The 24,587-nt window shown below is 41.2% G+C and overlaps 1 protein-coding gene and 1 long non-coding RNA gene across 2 annotated transcripts in view; one reads left to right on the top strand and one right to left on the bottom strand.

The window, feature by feature from the left end:
* si:dkey-246i14.3 (ephrin A4) overlaps positions 1-952 on the bottom strand; it is a 33,311-nt gene extending 32,359 nt beyond the window's left edge. The window contains exons 1-2 of the mRNA XM_044359950.1: positions 707-952; positions 360-527 (exon numbers count right to left, since the gene is read on the bottom strand). Of these exons, the coding sequence (XP_044215885.1) occupies positions 360-527; positions 707-774 (236 nt within the window). The 5' untranslated portion in view covers positions 775-952. The remainder of the gene's footprint in view (positions 1-359; positions 528-706) is intronic.
* LOC122987912 lies at positions 463-20,658 on the top strand. Its single transcript, XR_006404659.1, has 4 exons — positions 463-550; positions 12,539-12,702; positions 13,228-13,356; positions 19,961-20,658. It is a non-coding gene; the product is annotated as an uncharacterized LOC122987912 (long non-coding RNA).
* The last annotated feature ends 3,929 nt before the right edge of the window (positions 20,659-24,587 follow it).

A 24,587-nucleotide genomic window follows, 5' to 3' on the forward strand; every position in this document is an offset into this window, starting at 1 on the left:
CTGTCTCAAATGAACCCAGGAGTCTATTATATCTCCACGGTTCAGGCTGTGCTTATCTAAGAAAAATACCTGTCTGATAGCTTTTGGGTTAACAGCTGCAGGTTGTAGGTAATCTCTGCACCCGTCTTCTATTAAATACACAAGGACGTGATCAGCTGCATAGCAGAAATTCTTGAAACCACAGCCTGACTCATTTAATAGGAATTGTGCTGGTTGTGCAACAGCATGAAAGTGCAAGTTCAGACCAGGTACGTTTGTCCTACGCAAATTAAAAAAGTAGAAAAGATTCAAGTTTCCTTTATATTAAGCTTTAATTTGGCCCCAGATAAGAAGCAGCGCAGAGGGGAGAGTTTTCTCACCTGGTGTTTGTTGAATTCCAGTACACGACGTGTCTTTTGGCCACAGCAGCTGAAACTATGTTGAAGAAGAAAAGCGTGGCTTTCCAGGCAGGCAGAGCTCCCGGTGTCCACGTCAGGGAACCCATCCTGACCTCCGCAAGCGGCCCGCGCGGAGAGGCTCTACACCGGCTGGGTGTGGCGTGCGGATCAAGGTGAGGGGACCCAACAAAATAATGAGATCGGTGAACAAGTTCTCCCAGCAGCTTCACCAACTCTTGAACAAACTCAGACTTCTACGTCATCTGCTGCTGCAGTTGCCGCATGATGCATGTAGATAAGTTAATAAAAAAAAACAGGTTGATAGTTACAGGCTGCTGAGTTGAATTTGTGAACTTCCACAGTGAAAAGTTCTTGAGAGTTTGTCCACAATCCGCATAATGCTTTTAGAATGAAATCCCTTCACTGGAATGTAATTAACTAAAAAAAAACAGGAAACTAAAATTAAGTTAAAAGGTCAGGATTTCGAGTACATTAAGAGGTCAGAATTGAATTGAAACTGCCAGCTGGTTTGGCAGCAACAGGCTGCACAGCGCTGCAAGGGCGGTTCCGCTGAGCTGAGGGCGGTGCCGGGAAAACTTTGAGCCAATCAGACAAGGGTGTGGTGATGTGGTGTACTGTAGAGCAAAATCCTAGTGAGGTGCGCCGACTGGTGTAGGGAGACAGTCTGTCACTGTTCCAATTTTTCAGGAAAGCCTGGGACCCTCTGTGCTGATTTTACCCACCTGTGCTGACTCATCTGGAGCTAACATTATTTATTCATGCAAAAGGGTTCAATAATCCTGCAAAGTCCTGTCAGACCCTGAGCAGCTCCTTTAAAACAGTTGTTTGCTCATAGGCACTTCAGCAGAAGCTGAGGTGCCTTTGAGCAGCTGGTTCAGAGCTGAACTAGCAAACATCCTTCTTCATTTCCTCCTGCACTTCCTTCCTTCTTCCAGCGTATACTTACTGTAGCCTATAGCTCCAAGTAGGCCAAGATTATCTGGTGAAATGATGCATTCAGTTACTCACCACACAAGGTAATCAAACAGCAGGGAGACACACCAAGATCCCCATTTATTTCAGCTACACTTGGCTGCATGAGATGTGTGTGTATGTGTGTCTTTGTATGTGTGTGTGTGTATGTATAAATACTAATTCTTTGGTTGTTGTCAGCCACCCCAGGGGAGGGTGTAGTGACAGTAATCACTATGCCTCCATGGGCGAAAGCCACTGGTGGTCCTCTCTAATTATCAGATTCTCTAAGTGTGTGTGTGTTTGTGTGATTACTAACCCTGCTATTGTCCCAGCACTATCACTCATGTAGACAAAGCTACACTGATAGCTTTGTGTTATTTGCTGCTGCAACTGCACGTATGACTATTTCCTATCTGGAGGACCCCCTCCTACTCTTGCTTTCTCTATATTTTATCCTGCATATGTGTGTGTGTGTGTGTGTGTGTGTGTGTGTGTGTGTGTGTGTGTGTGTGTGTGTGTGTGTGTGTGCAGTGCATGGTGTACTATGTGCGCGCGTTGCACTAGGACTCATTAGCTCACTTCCTGGAGGTCCTGATCATTAATTTCCCATGATGCCTCAGTGCTCCTGTGTGGCTAATTTGTCCCTGGTGAGCTAGCGCTCTCCCAGTAAACGTGGAGCGCACCACAGAGGAGTAACTCACTCTGCAGGGGTCTCTCTCTCTTTCACTTTGATTGATCTGTAGGACCAGACAGTTCCTAACAAATCTTGTAAGAGTGCCAGAGGTTAATAATGTTTTGTGAAAATTCATTTTATTCTCCCTCACTTTCTTGGCAAAAGCTGTCTAACTTTCAATTTGGAATTGTCTTCTGAACATAACAGTTTAAGTATTCAGCGGCCCTGCAGATAGCTCCTCTGTTGCCGACTATAAATTGACCAGTTTCCCTTCTTGACTCAGATTGGATTGGAGAGAAAAGTGGTCTCATTTACCTCATGGGTGCACCAATTGAGATCTACAGTTATGATGCACTAAATTAAGAGCCATGTTGATTGCAAAGCTGATGGATTTTACACGTACTAATGGTCGCTCTCAGCACCAACTTCCCAGCTTCTATTTTTCTCGCCAATTTCTTTCTCTTTCTCCCTCCGTTCTTCTGTAATATTTCTTTCAACTTTTTGTCTTCTCTCTGCCCCCTCTGTGTGTCTGCTATTCATCATTATCAGCACTCTTTCCAAAATCTTTTCCCTCTATCTCTATCCATCATCCGTCCTAATCTTCGCTCTCATTGATCCTCTCATTACTGGTCAAAAAGGTCCCCCTACCACCACCCCCATCTCCTGGCACAGTTTATCTCGGCAAACATTCTCTGTTATACCATAGAGTTTATCCTGTATCAGAACAAACTTGCATCCAGTGAATCACAGAATGAGCAGCCGCATTTATGTTACTGATGACTCATAAAGATGGCAACCTGAAGTCTTGGCTTATATTGACTTTCTCCAGTTTTCTGTAATGTTGAAAGCTCAAAACTATTGATGTCATTGCTCCAGGTGTAAATCAGGTTTCAGTATTATTTTCAGTAGTTTGTGTTGTGTAATCTAGTGATAATCTGCACAGATAGGTGACATATTGAAGACAAAAAAACAACATAAAGAACAGATTCAGTGCCACTTGGTATTAGATATTCCCTCATTTGGTGTTTTGATGATGACGAGGGAGTGCGCTATCTAGCGTGTCACATCAACTGGGTTGAGATCTGTTGACTGCAAAGGCAATATCTTGTGACTAACAGTTCAGTGACCCCTTATGGTCTGTATGGAAGCATCTGCATTTATTCAGTTCATCACTCATTGGTACGATAAAAAAAAAAGATCTGCTTTTTTATACTTTTGTATGAACTTATTACTCATTATTTAATACCACATGTCAAAGGAATGTTCAGAATTTGAGGGGAACATTCCTTTAAGTTCCTCTCATCCCACCCTCCCCCCTCTCATGCTGTTTTTCCTCCTCTCCCTCTCTCTCTTTCTCTTTCTCTCCTCACCATCACTTCCTCTCTCTCTCGCCATTGCTTTTGTACAGTAGTGTCAGTAGCCTCTTAATCCTGTTATCGCCACATATACAGGCTGACACCAAGCCACTCGCCAGAGCTGTAATCAACTACTGTACCCTATACATACACACACACACACACACACACGCACACCATGAACACACTCCTCTCTCTACATCACTCTGTCTCTCTTTCTGTCACACACACACACACACGCACAGAGCGGGTCTGGCCCCATTCTCCGTCTTCTCTGTAATCCCGCTATTTTTGGCCTCTTACTATTTTGATCGGCCATATGCCTGCATGTTTCATGCACATCTTGGCTTGTCGATCACTCATTTTTCAAATACTAGTACTTCCCAGATGTATCAGATATCTTGTCTTTGCCTGTCCTCACTTTTACTCCATTCCACATCTTCTTCTTCTTCTTTTCTTTTTTTCGGGGGTCCCTGTAACATTAATACTTCTCCCTACTTAATTAGTGAGTTGTTAATTTTTTGAGTCAGCTTAATAACCAGGCAGGATTGTCACATTGTCTTATAGTTCCATCAACAAGTCAACGTGTACTCACTCCCCCCACACGCTCACAAAAGATGCCTTTTTTCACAACTTTCTCTTTTCCATTATCTTTGTCATTTTGTACTTTCTTCAGCTGCTATTTTTCCCTGCCTTTCTTCTACACGCCTACCACGCTTATTTGCAACAGTGCTAATTTTATGGGGTCATCACTTTACTTGTGTGTATGTTCCATTCTCACCTTTTTCCTTTTGTAAAAGTATATTGTGTGCGGCTCTTTTCTTGTGTGTACCTCCGCTCTTTCCTCCCCCTCTCTCGCTGCGTCTCAGTTCCGTAATTACAGCTCTGGACTCAAGCAGTGATGGTAAATGCTTTTCTATTCCCCTCTCTCCATCACTCTCCCTCAATCTCCATCGTTTTCTTTTTCTCACCAAGCAAATTACATCTTGGTTACTATAGAGACGTGTTTATTGAATGCTTTTTGATGCACTTTCGTACTTCCCCCTAAGCCCCCTATTGCCTTTCCTCCCCTCTTTTTTCCTCTGCTCTACCTCTTTCTGTCTGCGTTTACTCTTTTCTCGCACTCTTGTGTATTGACGGTCATCTGTGCCTTTTCCCTCATTTCATTTCTCTCTTTTGTTGTCTGAGGGTGTGGGGGTGGGGGGTGGGGGGTGCACTTCAGCGTTTTTGGTGACTAATAGTTGAGGATTGAGTATGTCGGATAGATTTTCAATGCAGTAGTCGGAGCTATTGTTGTTGCCATGTACTACATGTAAGCAGATAAAGAAGGCAGGGTCTCTTATTGTACTGGTACAACTTGTGCTATCCATTACTATTGACTGTGTAAGTGGCCCCTACTGAATACAACACTCTGAGATGCAATCAATCCGATTGTGTCTCTTCTTTCTCCTCATCATCACTGATACAGTGTCCAATCTGCTTTCCTTTTTTTCTCTGTCTGTTTTTCTCTTTGTTTGCTACCCCACTTTTAAAGCAGCCTAGCCTCTTTTCCTTATGTTACCTCTTGTCCTCCTCTCCTCTCTATCTTTGATAGGGAAAATAATCAAACTTCAGTACTTTTTGGGTACTGACAGAAATATGCCCAAAGCATTGAGTATAGAAAACTGGCAAGTACAGGAAGCTGGCATCAAATGCTTGCTCAGATTTTTTTTTTGATAAGAAATTTGCCTACTTTAATAAAATTTTTGCCAATTTTGGACAGACTCAAGAACCAGAATCTGAATCAACTTTATTACCCAAGTATGTGCACACATAAAAGGAATTTGACTCTGGTTTCTAAAAGCTCCCAATATACACACAGCTCAGTTAACAAATCTACATTATGACACAAATGGACATTAAACTAAAGAAAGCTAAACAATGACAAATATATAACAATTATGTCCAGTCAGGTGATGACAGCGGACTCATCTCTTGTCCAAACTCCATCCATCATTGTGAGATGTGTTTGAGAGCCCTGAAAAAAGCAAGTAGTGGAAATTGATTTAATATGGCATCTTGTTTGTCAATGTACTATTTCCAATACCTCTCAACAAACATAAAGTAACTATATGTTTACATTAACATTTTGTCATTCGGCAGACGCACTTACAAGTGAGGCAAGACAATCAAGCATTAGAGGACAGTGACTCAAAAAGAACTATGGTACAAATTCATTCATTTGCAGACTGGAACGGACGGAAACTATACACAGTATAAAATGTAACTGAAACTGCGCAGCATACTTTGGATAGGTCTGAGAAATGCATTGTCACATAGATGAAAACAGGCCTGTTTTTTCTCACCAAAAGCTGACATTTTGGAGATACATGGTTTTTGTAGGACAGCAACCATACAGTTCTAGTGTTTTATACAGGGCTGCGATCTGCTTGGCACTGTGATGTACAAGTAATGCAAGATGGCAGCGCAGTTTTACTTGTAATAAGTTGCTTCTTAAGTTAAGTGGGCAACTTATTACGTTGCCAACTATAGAATAAGTTGCTTTGGCTTTATATACAGAGATGCTTTATGTACCCTTATCGATAGATAGTGTATGCTACATACAGACTTACAATAGGCCTTTTTCACAGCAGATATTTTGACTCGTCATATAATAGGAAAAGCACAGGTGTTACTAATAACATTAACAATAGCTCTGTTCTATTCAAGTGTCCCTGTAAGACATGACAGTGTGACAGTGAGCCAGCATGCACAAAACCAGGACCCCAAAATTGAAGCAGCTAAATGGAATTCAGCCATTTTATAAACCTATTTATTATTTATTAGCCTAATTAACAGTAAAATATTAGTATATATGATATGTGTGCACAGTAAGATTATTACAGGGTTTTTATATATGGCTGCTTGTGTCTAGACAACATATAACATTTGAGAACTTTGACTTTTGGTGAATAAAAAATAGATTTTGTGGTGAATGATATCTATATGCTGCAATGTGGAAAGATGTATTATTTGGTAATGGAACCGTAACTGAAGTATTGTCTAGGCAGTAGTATCACAAACTTGTTGTCTTCAACATACGTACTGTATATTCCTCTCATTCTCATTCTGTTTCTCTTTCTTCCTGTACTTTCTGTCTCTCCTGTTCTCCCCCCTCCCTTCTCCCAGCATTTGCGGATGATTAGTAGAGTCAGATGGAAGCAAGAAGAGGACAAGCGGCGCGCTCTGCATATTCATCTGTCCCTCTGTTCCCTCCATACACCAGGCCACTCGCTGCAGTCCCTTTTCTCTCTCTCTCCATCCTCTCTGTGCCAGCAGTCATCCTCTCCCCGAACACCTCCACAATTTATCCTCTCCTCTCCCTTTTCTGTCCCCGACTGTACTGTATCCCCCCTCCGCTCCTCCTCTCCATCCCAGATGGACTGAGTGAACTCTCTGTAGTAAAATTAACTTTGAGATGAACGAGGCTTTGGCTGTTTGCGCACGCAGTATGATATTCTGCCAAAAATACAGTGAAGGTTATGTCTTGATCTATTTACTGCCAAGACACGCCGCTGTTGTGACTTGCAGCTTCCTCAGTTTATGCTCTGGTCTCTAAAAACAAACAAAATTATTTTTTTTGATGCCAAAAAGAGATTTCCATTTAAACACAGCCAAAGAGGAGGCACCAGGGCAACCTAGTAGTTGAAGTGACTGTCCCAACACAGCACATACAGATTTGAATCCCATCAAAGTACTACTGAGGAGGACACAAATCCCTCACTTGCTCAGTCATTTGGCTCTGAATGAGATAAGACAATAACATGTGAATTAATATCAATCTCTTTTTATCAGCTGTGTGATTGGCAGTGGAACCACTAAATCTTGTATTTCCATACATATTTGCTCTAGATATCAATGTATAAAAGCCAAAATGGTGACAGTGACACCTTGATGTACATAAAGGAACATATTACAGTTTAATGGATCCACAATGTAAGAGAATCAAAGCTGGCTGAGCCACACAAACAAAACTGCATTTAATTTTTAGCCTTTTTTTTTTTTTTTTTTAAACTAAATTCACAAATTTCTTGTTGTTGAAACACTCACTTTCTTCATCAAGTGCACACATACGAGTGTTTTCCAGTTTGTGTCTTTGTGTCTGTAATCTCAGCCTGTCAGTGTGTGTTTTTGTGGGCAGCGACCTGATGGGGATTTGGCAGACATGCTTATGTGGTAGGAACTAAAAGCAAGTTAATTGTTCCCTTGGGAAACATTCAAACAGGCCGGGCCACTTAAAATTATGGGCTGAAGATAAAAATGCAGATTTTTTTTTTCTTTCCCTGTCAATGACATTTTCCCCATCAACGATTTTCCCTGTGAGTTATTACTGCGGAATCAGACACTTGCACTGACTATGTGTGTGTGTGTGTGTGTGTGTGTGTGTGTGTGTGTGTGTGTGTGTGTGTGTGAGAGAGAGAGTTTTTAGTGTGTGTTTGTGGATGTGTGTGTCATTAAAACGCCTCTTTACTGCTGCTGTTCTTACATCACAACGTTTGACAGGTTTTCAATGAATACCTGCAGACGTTTAATAATGTAGAAAACACACACATGTTTTCCAATAATCTCACTTTGTGCTCTGTAATTAACTCTACATACACGTTAACTTAATTGGTCTAGGAGGAGACAGGATGTAGAAGAACAAACAACATGCTCAGCCTATAGCTAAGACTTCATAATCACACCGATCAGATAGATTTACATCCAATGGAGATGAAGAAAATGAAATGAACAAGAGCATAAGCCTCTTTTAACAGGTTTGTTAACTCCCACGTGTCAATACACTGGCTGCTGGTTTGGGATTTGAATTATTAATTGCTAGTTATTGTCTTATTGCTTGAGGATGTGGATTTTCAGACAGTATCTGTCTGCTCTGCTCTGCTCATTCCCTTCTCCCCCTCATCAGAAGATGGGTGAAAGTGATATCATCTAATGATTGCCCTCTCATTCTCTCCTCGCCCCCTCTCCCTTGCCGTCTTTCAGTAAATGAGGGAAAGTGATATGGTTCTCTAATGACCAGTGTGAATAATCGCCATCTAAATAAAGGCTCTGTTTGGTGCTAGAAATCTCCCCGTCAGTCTCTCACTATCTTTGTCTCACTCATGCTCTCTTTATCTCTCCACTGGCCCATTAGCTGATGAACATACGTACATTTCCAACCTGCTTTCTCTCTCTCTGTCACATTCACCCTTCTATCTTTGTGCTTTTATTACTATTATTATCACCGTGTATGTATCTAATGGCCAGAGTGCTTTCCCTCTTTCATCATTGATCTTCTAGTTAAAGTCTTTTTGTTGTACCTTGCTTTCTTTACCTCAGACCAGACGGTCCATTTTTGATGTGGCTGTCAGTTTTCACATTCCCAGTCCATTACAGCTGTTGGATGTGCGCGCGTATGTGTATTTTTCTCGCCACAGATCAGAGAGGAGCTCAAATTGACATCCATTTCGGCTGCACGTTTAGCTTTTACATCCTCAGCCGGAGAGAATGGTGAGAGGGACCAGAAGACATGAAAGAGATGGAGAGTGCTCGAGGAGATAAAAGAAAAGCACTAGAAAACCTTGCTTGTCTGTCCGCACGTTTATTTTGTGCTTACTAAAGTTCTTCTTCTCCTCGCACAATTCTCTCCCTCTTCATTCGGGTGAGGAGGAACTGAGTTATTAAAACGCCAACCTTTCCAACAAGAGGCAATAAATCAAACTAAATATCCAGGGGAGAGAGAGGGAGGGAGAAAGGAAGGAGAGAGACAGAAAAGGAGAGAGAGAGAGAGAACGTGGAAATGAAAAATAGGAATGTATAAGTCGAGGAGGGGGATTTGATGAGCAGAAGGCTTGGGAAAGAGGGAGAGGAGACAGAATGAGAGAGCGGTTTTATAAATTGATGTAGGCGATGAGAGGAGAAGAAAGTAGCGAGGAAAATAATGAGAGTCTCATCCGGCTGGGCTGATGCCTGCCCTCGCCTCATCCACTTTGATTACAGACAGACAGGCCGGCCAATCAGGGTTAATTCACCATCACTGCAAATCAGTCAGTCAGTGAGCTACTGATTTTCAAGGCAACTAAATATTTTCCCCAGTTTGTGGCAAACTTCACCTAAAAATAATTTAGTAATGGAGACAAAAGAAATTATGAATGGATGGATGGATGTTTAACGGCCTTTTGGGGTGGGGTGGGGGGTGGGGGGTGGGGGGGGGGGGGGGGGGGGGAGTGGGGGGTCTGACATGAATGCATAATGATGATGAACAGACGATAAGTGAGGAGCTGAAAAAGAGAAGTACATCTATCACAAAAACTCATAGTTGCTATTGTCACAGTCACAAGTTGTCATTTGTCATTTTGACTGGTTGGCAAGCTTCGAGAAGGCAGGTCTTATCTAATATGAACCAGTCAGTAGGCAGATGCTGGGCAGGACAAAGAGTAGAGATAAGAACACATGTGAGTGGCGTGCTGCTGAGGTACTGAATGATAAACCTCATCCTTGAAGTACGAGGGAGAACTCAAACATTCACTGAATGGTTGAAAATACAAAACTGTCAAAAAAATCTTTCAGTAGTATGTTTCTAATCCCCTTCAAAGTACTCTCCGTGAGATGTGTCCAGAGCCTCCTTCCGTTCTTCCTGGAATTCTCCTCTGGTGGCCAAAACATTTCAGTCCCAATTTTATTTTCACAAAGTAGTAGGTAAGTTACTTGAAAAATTTAATAATTTACACATTAGGCCTACATATGATCCCTCTTAAAAAAGTAATCACAATACTTTACTAATTACTCAATGGCAAAACGCTACACATCCATCTTCTGTGTTTAACATGTGTAGAAAAAGAAAACAAGGGTTGCGGTTTAAAAAGCAGCCAGCTTACAGTTTAATGATCGATACACAAGGGATATGTTACATGTCTCCTCTGTCTGGGGTTATGTTTAGATGCCACTTTGTGCAATAAAATTATTAATTATATAGACTGATTCTCTTTTGGTCGAGCATGTTGGATTGGCAGTGTTGTTGCCTTTTGTGATGCAGAACGTTGCAAAGTAAACTGGTTGCTCGTTTTTCAGTTTTCCTATATTTGCTCTTTTTCCTTCTTTTAACTTTTAATAAGTCAGTTTTTCTGGGAAAAGATGGCCCACCCACTTTTAGTATTGGCCCACTCAAAATACAATTTCTGCCTACGCCACTGGTTTAGAGGTATTTATTAACCATCAACAGGTAGCTTAACACTAGCACCAGTAACTGCATGAAGTTGCATTGTTCTCGCACCCTCCAATGATGAACTAAACCAGGGATTTGCGAATGTAGCCTTACCAGTCATTAATGTTAGCCAGCCAGCTAAGATACAACATGCAAATAAGACAATTTTGGAATAACTTGACTCGCATTTCTCCTGTTTCGGTGGCGTTTGATCATATTCTTTCACCTCCAGACCCCACGTCAAGCTAACACATACCAGACCAGCCCAGACACCAAGTATCAACCCTCCATCAAACTACTGGTAACACAGCATATGTGTATATGTTCAAATATTGTTCAAATATTTTCCTCATCTTTTATTGTATTATACTATGCAGTACAGTATAGCTATATAGGGCATATAGTGTTGTATAATAGAGCTGAAATGATTAATCGTTTAATCAGCAGAGAATTAATTGCCAACAAATTTGATAATTGATCAATCAATTTAAATAATTTATCAAGCAAATGGGTCTTTTTTGTGCTTCATATCATTATAAAAAAAATATCTTTGGGTTTTGGACTGATAGTTGGAAATGTTGCCTGAGCCTGAATTTTATAGACTAAACAATTAATCAAAAAAGAAATCAATAGATTAAACATTAATGAAAATAAAGTTACAGCAGTATCATAGTATATACATAGTGTAGTAATGTACGAACCAGTTCTTAATTATGATCCTGCCATAAAGCAAATTTGAATTTGATAGAGGCAGTGTGGAGGAGAGAGAGAGCAGAGGAGGCAGTCTGAGTGTGACATTGAAAGGGCTTCGGGGTTAAGTGGTTAAATGGTTTAGACCCTCTTAAGTGGCTGTTTTTCCCCTTCATCGTGCTCCCTCACTCTCTCCCATTCGTCTTTAAATGCCTAATATGAGCAGAAAGACATCAATCATAACTCAGACACACAAATACACACTGAGAAGCACACACACACATACACACACACACACACTCATTATTTTTATCTACATGCTGTATATTATGTAGCGTTCAAGAGTGGACACTATGCTCGAGTGTGTGCGTGCGTGTGTGTGTGTGTGTGTTTTTTTTTTAGAGATTCAGGAGACTTCCAGGGTAATAGAGAGGTTCAGAGAGCGTGAAAGAGAGATGGAGCAATAAAGAGTTACACTCTTGTTCTCTCTCCTCCATCTCTTCCCCCACTGGACCATGAGATGGGCTGTATTTCACTACATGCATTTAAAAAAAGCAATTATTATTTGCCAGGACTGAGAAAAATTATGTAATTTTTAACAAGCTTCCTAGCAAAGGCAGTGTTTAGTATTTTAAAAGTATTGAAGTTCCTTTTTTTGGGTAAAGATCTGACTTTGTAATGTATGAAAATAGAATTTAGGAATTACCCTGCTGAGAGCTAATTTAAGATACTGCTGTAAAAAGAGAAACCAGCTGATCACAACAGTGTATCACAAATGAGCAAAACGCTGGTAAAATTGAAAAAGTAATGGGTCTAAAGGAGGTCTGAAGTCACAAATTTGACAGCTTGTCTCCTTTAATAAGTTACAAAATGTTTTCCTGCCTAAAATTTGTAGCTGATATATGATTTAGGATTTTTTTAATTCTCTGAAACACTTTATTAAATTAGACCTCAAACAAAAGGAAGACTATCAACTTAGTGTCTAATTCAAGATATCAGTTTTAAACATGATAACACCTGCTCTTAGAGACGCTTTTTAAAACTCATAATGAAATTTAATCTGTTACCGATCCCGACTTGAAAAGTGTTTTTGTGGCTGTACTCAACACTCTTTTTGACATGCTGAGCAATTAAAATCAGGGAAAACACTGTCTTAAAAAGGAAACTGACAAAGATCCTTTAATACCCTTCAGACAGACACAGAGTGCACTTTTCTCACCTTTTTGCTTGTATGTTTAAACTTCAGGGTCTGATGCAGGGGGTTGACCCCTTAGAAAGGCACTTGAAAGACAGTGGCATCATCCTACTGCTGTGAGCATGGAAAACAACTGTGAGTGCATGAAAACAAGATGATGAATAATGGAAAAGCAAACAGAGATCATTCGGAGAGAACATTAGCTTGAGACTGCGGTAAGGCTTTTGTTTGCTGTTCTGTCAATTTTGGAGGTTGTGCTTTCTATATTTTTAAATAAAATCACATAATTTGATTTGGTATGTTTGCCATCAGAATCTTAATTTGCTAGATTGCCTTTTATTTTACATTTTACTGAGCTTTTCTCTTCAGCATATAAATATTTGCCTGTTTATGCTTCAGGATCTGAAAGAGATGTGGGAAAGCACCATATATTCATAAATGGTTTTACATTAATGAGTGGACTTGCTCAGCTCTGTTCTTAGACACACATACACACACATATACACATATGTCACACACAGAAGGTAGCTATATGCTGCTACTAATTGAATCACGTATTACATTTCCTGGAGGATTAGTTTAGCCTGAGAGACTGGTGACTGCACGTGCTGTAAGACAGTTGGTGTTTGTGCGTCTGTGTGTATTCATTGGCATGGAGAGCCTCCATATCAATTATTCAGCTCATGTGCTGCTCAATCAGATACTCAAGGAATCCATCTCTCCCTTTTTCTCACCTGCAGGGATTACAGGAGGTGCAGTGATGGGATGCACTACGGTGGTTTCACAGTAAATTAGCATGCTGCTGTTGTGGTGGCCAGAAGGAATTCTGAATTTGCCACAATGGTTACCGATGGAAGACAAAAGACCAGGTGATGCTGCTCATGGTGCTGGTTTTACTGGGTGATCTGCTGATGTGAAAGCAACCTTTAAGACCTAGGAGCAGGCATATAAACTATAAAACTTTAGACAAACTAAAACAAACTGCCGAGGAAATATTGAACAATAAAGTGAGCTCTGTTATTTGGTGGAACCTAAGGATTTAGGATGCAGCCCATATGGTTTTTGTTTTAGAACAGGATCTTGCTAAGTGGAGCCCGCAGATGGAAATGATTTTTTTGAAAATTCCTCATATAAGTGGTGGAAACATATCTTCACTGATCACAATATTAAGCACATCTTTAAAGAAACATTTTTATATTTTGGGAAGTACCCTTATTTGCTTTCTTAGGAATCTCAAGTCTGTACTTGAAATATGAACCCACCACCAGCAGTTGGTTAGCTTGACTTAGCAGAACCACAATGTCATTTATACACTTTAGTTTTTGTCGGATTAAACATAAATAGAATTGATGTGTTAATAAGCAGCAGTGCAGTATTCAGATTCTTCACCTAACCCTAACCCTAAAGTAAAAAATACCAATACATTAATGTAAAAGGACTCCATTACAAGTAAAAGTCCCACATTGAAAATCCCTCTTGTATGACAGTATAGAATTATTATCAGCAAAATGTACTTAAAGTATCAAAAGTAAAATACTTCTGCATAAAAATGACCCCTGTGCTATCTGATAAACTGATATTATAACTGATAGTAGCATAAACATTTAAATACTCAAATGAAGTACACGTACTGCACCTTAAAACTGTACTTTTGGTATAGTACAGTACTTAGTTATATTTCACCACATAGTTACATTTCACCAATGCTTAGATGAACTCTAGAGTTGCTAGTGGGTGGATTTTGTTAGGCTAGCTGTTTTCTGTGGTGTACATACATGAAAGTAGAATCTTCTCTAATTCTCCTCAAGAAAGCCAAACTCCCAAAATGTTGAACAATTCCTTTAACATATAGGAAAAATACCTCAAATGATTGTTCTTTAAAAAAAGGTGTAGGTGGTCCATTATCATGCTATAGGTGTTCTGAGGTCACCTAAGAATGACGATGGGCAGGTGGAAAGTAGCTTGTTAGTAGGGTCCAACTGTGAGCTTACTGTGACCTTTGACCTGGAGCTGCAAACAGTTGGGAGTCTTCTGTAGTGTCTGCTCTCTTGCTCTGTGACCCCACAGCAAGAAGCTCATACAAAGTTCAGGCTTGTGTCAAAGGTCAAGGAGCAAGAGGTAAATAATAAATATTCACACAGGGAGCACTGAAGAACAGAGATGAGATCACTGAAATACAATTTTCAAATATGAATTTTTGATCATGCTATGTTGCTATTGGTTAAACAGATATCAGTAGCACTTCACTCACTTTAAGAAAACATTGGTATTGTACTGCTGTAATGTTTCCTCTCTTATATAAAAATACAGATCTTGTGTGTTTGGGGTGTGTGTGTGTCTATGTGTGTGTCTCTTAGTGTGTGCATTTCCTGAACATCATCAACTTTTTATCACGGTCTTTACAGGACAATGCAGTAAAGGTACAAGCTTTCTGTCCTATGCAGTGTGACAGAATCCTCTTTCTAATGCCTGTCTGATCTTCTTTCTAATATTTTATATAGGAGAATCCAGAGGTGATGCATAGAGAAAATATGTTCCTGACCATAAAAATATACTTATCCAAACTTCCTATGAAATTCAAATGAAACATTTTTGACCCAACACATGAAAACTGGGGATATTAACACAAACTTATTTTAAAAAGTAATGAAGCTTAGGGAAAGTTCAATCAGGGAGACTTATCTTCATGCTAACTCTGTCTGAATGATTTCCCCCCCCTTTCCTGCCTCTTCTCAATCAGCTGAGGGCGTTCTCAATTAAACAAGTCAGCCTTTGTCATGACTTCTGTGAACCGATCATCTCGTTGCTGTCCAATTTTAAAACTATTCCTTTCTCTGCTGCTGTCAGCTGTCATTTCACTGTCAGATTGATGAGGCCCGCCTCCACCCCTCCACTTCAGCTGGATGAGTCTTTCCACTGAGCTAATCAAGAATCCTGCTCCAGATCACCTCCATCCCTTCTTCTTCTCTTTCGCCACTACCAGTGACTAGACCACATCAGACTACCCCCCTAAAATGATAGCATCATGATGGGGTCTCATCACCTTACATAACCTATCAACTTTTCCTGTTGTGCATACTACAGTATATCAATCAGTATATAAATTCATCTAATTCTCTGAGAACTTCCCTCCTGATTAAAATATTTAGCCATTATGCATTGAATTGTTCAAAAGGTTGCCACTCAGCAGCCAGCTCTGATTTCTGATGTTACAGTTTCCCAAAAGCACATACAAGCACTAAAAGGAAAGACCTTTCAAACAGTCACTACTTTTAACTGCATATAACAAAAACTAACTAAATTGTGATGGATTACCTATATCAAGCATGCTTTTTTCTTTGAAGGATAAGGCTGGCATTTTTCTATATTTTTCTTATAGTCAACAAATCTTAACAAAACCAACAATAATCGATCCTACTTCCTATTCAATGTGTTTCCAAATCCTGATATATGTTATTCCTTTGTGTGTAGACCTCTGTTGTTGTCCAAAAATAATTAAAAACATGTCAATGAGCCACACCGTTGCACTGGGTAACATGTTCCTTTGCTATGAAGATTACGGTTATGGTAGTTCATTTAGAAATGGCTCCAAAGACTAATAACAGCGATCACGTTTTCAGTCTCAGGAGAATATGGTTCGGTGTGAGGCAGATGCCACTGCGCATGTGCGGGAAAGTGATCACAAACCAATGGGGCCCATACTCTTTGGGGCGAAGGAACATGTCACCCAGTGCAGTGTGGCTCACTGACGTGGGTTTTTGGACAACAGCGTTGCAGCTACATATATTGGGCTTTGTATGTAGATTCACAATGCTTGTAAGTAGGATGAGTTCAGGATCAATCAGGATCAGTGGTTTGGCTCTGCACATGAGATTTGTTGACAATAAGAAAAATACAGAAAATCACCAGCTGCGTCCTTTAACATACTGAATGTAATAACTGAATACTGACACCCACACCTGCCTGAGAGGTTGCAAATCAGTACAAAAACATGTGCAATATAAATACATGTTATACAATGTGTAGAAAATTGGTTAAAATTGTTCTAACGGAATTAGGTACATTGCTGCAATCAGTTGCATTGTGTCTACACAGTGCTTATGGTGTTATTTTGTGTCATGCTGTGTGTATGTACACAAATGCCAACAACAAGGGCTGGCATGGACTACCCACAGCTCTGTCCAAAGTTCTCCAAATCCCTCATTATTCCATCCATCCCTGCGCCTGTCTCATGAGGGAAAAGGGATGCAAACGACAACAGTGAGAGGCTGATCTGCCCCTCAGTTAGAGCGGGGAATGGGGGGATGAGCCAGAGGAGGACAGTGAAATGATAAAGAGGACATAGTGCTCAGAGCCTGTGTGTAAAAGAGAGAGAAGAGGAGAGAGAGCAAGATAAGAAGAGGTAAGTGATTTACAATGCTGTGTATACTGTATGTAGGAGGACTGAAGCAGGAGCAGCAAAACTAGAGGAGGCATTGACTGGCTTGGCGAGACAATAAAAATAGTGCTGACATGGTACAGTTAATGGTGTCTGTGTTTGTCAGCATGTAACAGGAAAGTGGGAGAGGGAGAGCATAAATGAAATCCTTCCCGGAGCAGTGATAAAAAAAAAAAAAAAAAAAAGAAGGAATGATTTTGAAAACAAAGAATGGAAATCAAAGTGAAAGAAGAGGAGAGCAGGGGTTGTTTCGATCCCAATTCCAAATGTTAAATCGCACCTATTTAGTTAACTGCTGATCGGATCGATAGATGAACTTGAGAAGGGGAGGTGGGGGGAGGGGTGGGGCGGTGTAATGAAAAGTGGCCGAGGAGGCCAGGAGACAGTTAGGGAAAACCGTGAGAGGAAATATGGTTGCCATGCAAAAAAAAAGAGCAGTGGAGAACAGAGGTAAAGAAGGAGGGAGAAAAGAGGGATAGAGGGTTGAGATGATGGATGTGCCGCTCTCGTTTCGTGCCCCCTAACGAAGACTCTAATTAGTGTTTGTGTAATTCCACACTGTCTCCTCCGCCTGCTCATCTTAATTAACTACATTCATCTTCCCCTCCCTCCATCTATCCCTTTCTCTTGCCCTCCCTCCCTCTGCCCTCCTAAAATAACATACTGACTGTCTGAACCCCACCTGGACCAGACCTGCTTTTACTTACTCACTATCTCTCTTTCCCTCCCTTCACTTTCTGCCACCCACTTTTATTCTCCATCCTTTTCTTTTACTGCATGCATTCCTCTGCCATCTGATATCTCTCCCACTATTTTCTCCCCACCTCACCTTGAAAAAACTCTCTAGTTGTCTATTTTTCCTTTTTTTTTGTGCTCTGTCTCTCTGTCTCTCTTGCAGCTGACTGTGTTAGTGCTTGGCCAGCGTAAAAGCCCACCCACCCCTGTGAGTCTCCAGAGCCATGTATTGTGACGGGCCGTCTAGTCACCCCGGTCATTAATTTCATCAATAGGCCCAAGAAGTAGCAGCAACACTACCAGAAATACATGGCTACTCCAAGTGAGTCACACGTTAAAGCCAAGTGACATTTTCCCCCTTCCCACCAAAACAACAAGCCAATAAATTCAGCAGTAACTCTAAAACAAATTGAGGACGACACAAAGCAAACAAAACACAGAAACAAGGGAAAAAGAGCCACACAAATTATTTCAGTGAATCTGGCTCTCTCTCTTCAGATATATGAGGGCCAATTGGGTTTAGGGGACAGTTACACAAGTGTTTGAATGGCAGTTTTGAGGAGGAGGAGAGATGGAGGGGGCTGGGTGAAGTGCATTTACAGATGGAGATGACAGGGCTGTTGATGACTGGTCTGTATTGTGTTATTGTAGTGAGCTACAGATGGATCCGAGTACCTGCCATCATTTAGCCCCACAGTCTGAAATGGCTTTCCTGCTTTCAGTGTTTCAGCAGTCAGTCAGTGTGACAAAGGACTGCTGGCAGTCAGAGCCTCTGTTTCACAGCACTCCATCTCTGCGCACACACATGTGCGCTTGCACACATGCATACACGGTCGTAAATATTCTGCACACATGGGTACCCATGCGCACAAACCCAATCAGACAAGCTGCAGAAGAGGGCCCTTAGCACTCACTGTTTTAAAAAATCAGGTGCCATTCATAGTCAGTACAAGAGAGGAAAAAAAACATTTATGTATTCATGTCTTGTGTTTTGTGTGTATATATGTGTGTGTGTATGTTAACATGTTTGTGTATATGGATGCTCTGGACACGCAGCAGTAAGCTCTAGTTTGCTGAGAGCTGCAGAAATAGTTTTTCATCCTCTTTGGTATGGACACCAAAGACCCAGTTACACCCATAATGCACCATCACAACCCAGAATGCATTTCACCCTTAAAATTTGCTGGCTGCCTGTGCTAGGCCAGATATCCATTATACTTCCCAGATGGAGAAACGGCATACACACACACACAGGCATACACAAGCTAAAACACTCACACAAATGCTCACCCTACACACACATGCTACATTGATGGCAATTACAAGCCAATCGGTCCCACCTCCTGCTGAGGGTCAGAGGTTAATCTACCAGGGTTTCACCTGACAGCACTTCCTTGCAGCATCCGAGCAGAAGGAAGAGAGGGAAGCCGAAAGCAACTAGCAAATAGATGCAGGGTGAGGAGGGAGGAAGCCAGGAGCAATAGGGCGACAGAGATAGCAGCGGAGACAGAAATCAGGGGATTGAGATAAAATGACAGAGAGGAAGCTACAGGCAAGAGAAGAAGAGAGAAACAGACAGAGAGGGAAAGAAAGAAGAGAGACAGTGAGCGACAGAGATATAGGCGCAGAGGACACCAGCTGTCTACCAATCAGGATGGTCCAAATGGGCAAAAATCTCCCCACTGTCCTTTCAACTTCCTGCGCAGATATGATGTCATCCTTGGTGGCTCCGAGGAGTCATCCTCAAGAGTAGAAGGTGCCTTTAGGCATTGATCTCAGATCAGCTTAGCCACTGGAATACCTAACCTTTAACAATAAAAGGAAAATGCAAATCTGACCTTAGATGACAGTGTAAGTTAAACCTCTTCTCACTCTCCTAATCTTGGTGCCCACTGGGCTCGGCATCACCTGTGCTGCTGCTGCTGCTGCTGCTGCTGTGGCTGATGAAATGTAGATGTTACAAAGAAAGGGTGGCAGCTGGCTTTTTCAACCTGCACCTGTTCCTTTTCCAGTGTGTGCATGTATGTCTGTCTGTGTGTGAAAAGGAGAGGGGGTGTTCTTGTGTATGCGTTCGCGTACCTGCTGTCTTCAGTGTTTCTGTGCTGTCTGCTAAAGCAAACTCACCGGGGGGATGATACAGTACTGAGACTTGTGATATATGAGGCGTCAGGAACAAACACACACTAAAAACTCTCTCTCTCTCTATCTCTCTCACTCTCTCTCTCTCTCACACACACACACAAGCTCATATTGTTATAACTATCTACTTAAGTGGCCTAAACTTTTTACTTTTTTGCCAGGCTCTGTGATTTGCATTGACCTTGATGAAAATAATGAATGATGTGCCATCGACTTTGCTGAAGTGAGATCTAAACCCAGTTGAACACCTATGGGAGATTTTGGACTGATGTGTTAGACAGCACTCTCCAACACCATCATCACAAAACGGAATAAGGGAATATCTTTTGGAAGAATGTTGTACATCCCTCCAGCAGAGACTTGGAGGAAACAATGCCAAGGAGCATTGGCACTGTTCTGATATGCACAGGGTGGCACACCTTATTAAAACACTTGCTGTTTTTTTTCCCTTTAACTTTTCTTTAACATCTGCATATGTGTGGTGTAGGGCTGCAACTAAACATTATTTCAGTTATCAGTTAATCTCTTGATCATTTTCTCAATTAAACGATTAGTTGCTTGGTCTATAAAATGTTAGAAATAGTGAAAACTGTCAGCCGCTGTTTCCAAGAGCCTGAGGTGATGTCCTCAAATGTCTTGGAAGACTAAAGAAACAAGAAAATATTCATGTTTGAGAAGCTGGAATAAGAGAATTTGGACATTTTCTCAAAGTGGTTGGCAATTAATCTTCTGTCGATTGACTAAGTGATCAATCAACTGATTGTTTGCAGGTTTAATGTGGTGCGTATGGTGTTATCTATTAGTTTCTCTTTTGCAAAAGCACAAATACATGGTAAATAGGACTATTTCTTCTTCTGAATAAAGGCCATTACCTGTATTGTGGTGTTAAATTAAAAGTATGAACTATAAACTATGGAATTATGTCATTATGTCATTCTTTAGGCAAATAATCAACTCAGTAAATTTAAGCATTGATTTCTTTTAGAAAATGCCTCCATGTAACTTTTATCAGTCAAATACTTTGTATATAAGCACCAAAAATAGAGATTTGTATTATTTTTTTGCAATTCAAAAGGTAATTCAAGTGTGTTTATGTGGCTTTACAGTCGAATACATCTCCAGATATTACTGCGACCCTCCTTCTTCCTCATTTTCTTTCTTCTTCAGCTACTGTAAACCCATCTCCTCCTTCACTGATGCGCTCTTTCTGATTTATGTCAAGATCTTTGTTAAAAAATGCAGAGTAATGAATACAGGTCTTTGTACGTGAGTGTGATAGTGTGTGAGAGAGAGAGAGAGAGAGAAAGGGGGAAAGAAAGAGATTTACTATTGTGCATCCTCTATGTGTGATGCTCAGATATTTCTTTCAATGCTATTGTTAAGATGATAGACCTCTCTGGCTTAGCTGGAGATTAACATTCCCTGCAGGGCTACACGGTCTGAATTAATGTAAAGAAAAAAAAAGTATTTATCCAAAAAAGAGACATAAAGTATCATCTCAATACCTTAATAGCAAATGACGGAAACAGAGAGTGTTGACTCATCACATTGAGTGGGAATTTGTATGTGTGTTTGAATGTCTACACTTCTTCGTCATACTTTCCACATGAACTTTTCTCAATGAATTGTTCATGTTCCTCAAATATACATAGGCAGAGATTCCCTGCCTTAAAAAAAAGGGGAAAAAAAGTCTAAAATGGGGAAACTCAGCAGATTCCAGTTTTTTTTGGATCGGTGCCGGTCTCCTTTCGTCGAAATTTGGGATCATCCTCTTGGAGCTACCGACACCGACTTCTGATGTAGAAGTTAAATAAATAAAATCATTTCTCCATGGTAATTTTCGTCAAACCTGCCAAATGCAGCCTAAATATTTGACACGGAAGGAGAGAAGATCAGTGAGAAGTGAGATCAAAGTAGGGGCGGGGGGAGGGTGTGTGTGTGTGTGTGTGTGTTTCAGAGAGAGTGTGTGCGTGTGTGTGTGTGTGTGTGCATTGGGATGGTGCAAGTGGTGATGAAACGTATTCTGCAGTGTGATATTTTCAACACCACCAAATCCCCCCACGCCCCCCCCCCCACCCACACCCCCCCATCTCCTCCACACATGGAAGTAATCTAAACTCAAAGCAATGTCTGCGTGTGTATGTGTGTGTTTGTCTCCAGCCGCTAGCAACTATTCTTCATATTCCTGTCACCTACTCTTTTCTCTCATCTTCCTCTGTCTCCAAAACAACACACACACACACACAAACACACAAAACGATTGTATTTGTCTTTATCAGTCCCTCCATTTTCCTCGCCCCTCCTTGTGTTCGGTCTCCTTCGTTCAATATTTCATGCTGTTGAGAGCGTATCTATTCTGAGCTCTCTCTCTCCTTCTCTCTCTCTGTCTCTCTCTCCGTACACCCTCTCTTCCTCCATCCCTCCTGTCCTCTTAAAAAAACCCTCTCTCCACACATCACTCTTGCTGTCCTCTCCCTCTTTCTGCACCTCTATAAATCTCTCCTCTCCCCCTCACTCTCTATATCTCATTGCACTCCTAATGTTCTGTGCCCCATCTAACTCTTTCCCCCAACCCTGACTTACATTCTCTTCCACCCTTTCATTTCCTTTCCTCCCCCCCCCCCCCCTCTCCTCTACACTCTCCTCTCTTCCATCCCCTCTGCTGGCTCAGTTTGCGTGACTGTTCAAAACTATCAGCTCCTCTTCTCCTTCCCTTAACCCCTCACTCCTTCTCTCTCCTCTTTCCCCCTTGGATTCCTCTCCAACCAAAACACAGAGAAAGCCCTGTTCTCTCTTTTTGCACCTCTTTCGTTTTTTTTTTTTTTTTTTTGCATCTCCCTCCGCTGTGCTCCTTCTTCCATCCAATCTTGGTGGCACCTCTCCTCCTCGTCCTCCTCCCCCTCCACCCCTACTCAGGCCCCCGTCAACATCACCCCCTTCCCCCACCCTCGCGCCTCCTTGCTCTTAGACTGTACCAGTGTTGTTTTAGGCACAGCAGTGAAAGGTAAACAGAGAGATTGAAAATTCGTGTCAGTCAGTCGGGTGAGAGAGGGACAGGGAGGGAGGGAGAGCAGCAGAGGTGGTGAGGGAGCGAGAGGAGGCGGGGGGAGTGTCAGTACAATTTACTAACACAACAGTGAACAGCGAAGCAGGCCAAGACACAGAGCGAGCGGGAGGCGGAGTGAGAAAGAGACTCCAAGTTCAAGAATGCCATTGAAATGCAGCGTACATACAAGTGTACAAAGAATATAAAGTGTTTACTGTACTGTACATTCACATGATCTTCATTCGCATGCAAGGGACCTGGTGAACTCATATGTGCATTGTTTACTTCCCGGGGCCCTGAGAGGGATGTGAGCCCTACAGGGGCCTAATATCCAATTATTAGTGGTAGGCCTACGAGAAGGCTCCGATTAGATTTCGAGGTTGCAGAGAGCAGTTGACAGATGTGTTGTTGGCCGGCTCTGGGTTGGAAATGTCATAAGAGCCTCGGTGTCACCGCATGCAGTCAGCCCCGAGGTCGTTTCTCATAATAACCCCAATACAAAAGTAATCCAATAGCACTGCAACCCACGCCTGGAAAATCCAACCTGGATGATTAGAATTGACAGGGGCGTTTTCTGAAACAGAACATGTCAGTGTCTGTTTAAAAGAAACCAAATGGAAAAGCGCGAAATGGAATTTTTTTTGTTATTCAAAAAAAAAAGTAGCAAATACCCTGCTTCTGTGGGTGTTGAATTTCCAGCTTTGTCTTCTTGCAGCTGATTTACAATCTCCTTCAAAATGTAGCCATGTCGGATATTTACAGCCCAAACCAGCTCAGACTCCACACAGTCAATCATCCATGTTCTATAGGCTGAGATTTAAAGGGTCAGTTCAACTTAATGGCAAAAACACATTTTCTCACTTACTTCTTAGGGTATCTAGGCATTTAGTTTTATTTGCTCAAGTTTTGAGATTTCTGCTGCCACCCATATATGATGTAGGTGAATGGAGTTTTGTTTGTTGTGCTCACAGATTTAAATTTTTTTTGCACTTTTGCAGAGCTTTTGACCATATCCTACAGGCTTCTTCTGCAATGCAATGAAACTTGCTCAAATGACCAAAGTATGGAACTTCAGTCACATGATAACAAGGTGTCATATATGGAGTGGAGATCATAGCCACTCATAAATGAGCACTTGTTATCATGTCACATGATGACACCTGCACAAGTTCTGTTCCCTTAAACAGGTCGTGGAATACAGAAAGACACTGAAAAGGCTAGTAAGTGAACCTTGAGTTAGGAGAGCTCGCATGGCCAAGAGTTGAACCTCCTTGCTCGTTTTCATAAAAATGTTCTGTTGATTCTGGAAAGTGATGTTTCTTTTAAAGGAATCGTTTGACATTTTGGGAAATATCCAATTTTTTTGCTGAGAGTTGGATGAGAAGATCAAGACCATTTTCATGTCTGTCTGTTAAATATGAAGCTGAAGACAGAAAATGGTTAGCTTAGCACAAAGCTGCAGAAAACATCTTGCCTGGCTCTGCCTAAAGGAAACAAAATTAATCTTCCACTGGCTCTTAATTAGGTAACGCATCAAATCTCATTTGTTTAGTCTGTACATGAAATGGAAGTGTGTTTCCAGTCTTTAGTTTCATATTCAACAGACTATTAAAAGTGAATTAAAAGTGGTTTCGATCTTCTCATCTAACTCTTGGCAAGAAAGAGAATTTAAGTATTTGTAAAAATGTCAAATTATTCCTTTAAATTTTTTATTTAATTTTTCCAATGCTGTAAGCACCAAA

This window comes from Thunnus albacares, chromosome 8 (assembly GCF_914725855.1).
Source record: "Thunnus albacares chromosome 8, fThuAlb1.1, whole genome shotgun sequence".
NCBI classification, from domain to species: Eukaryota; Metazoa; Chordata; class Actinopteri; order Scombriformes; family Scombridae; genus Thunnus; species Thunnus albacares.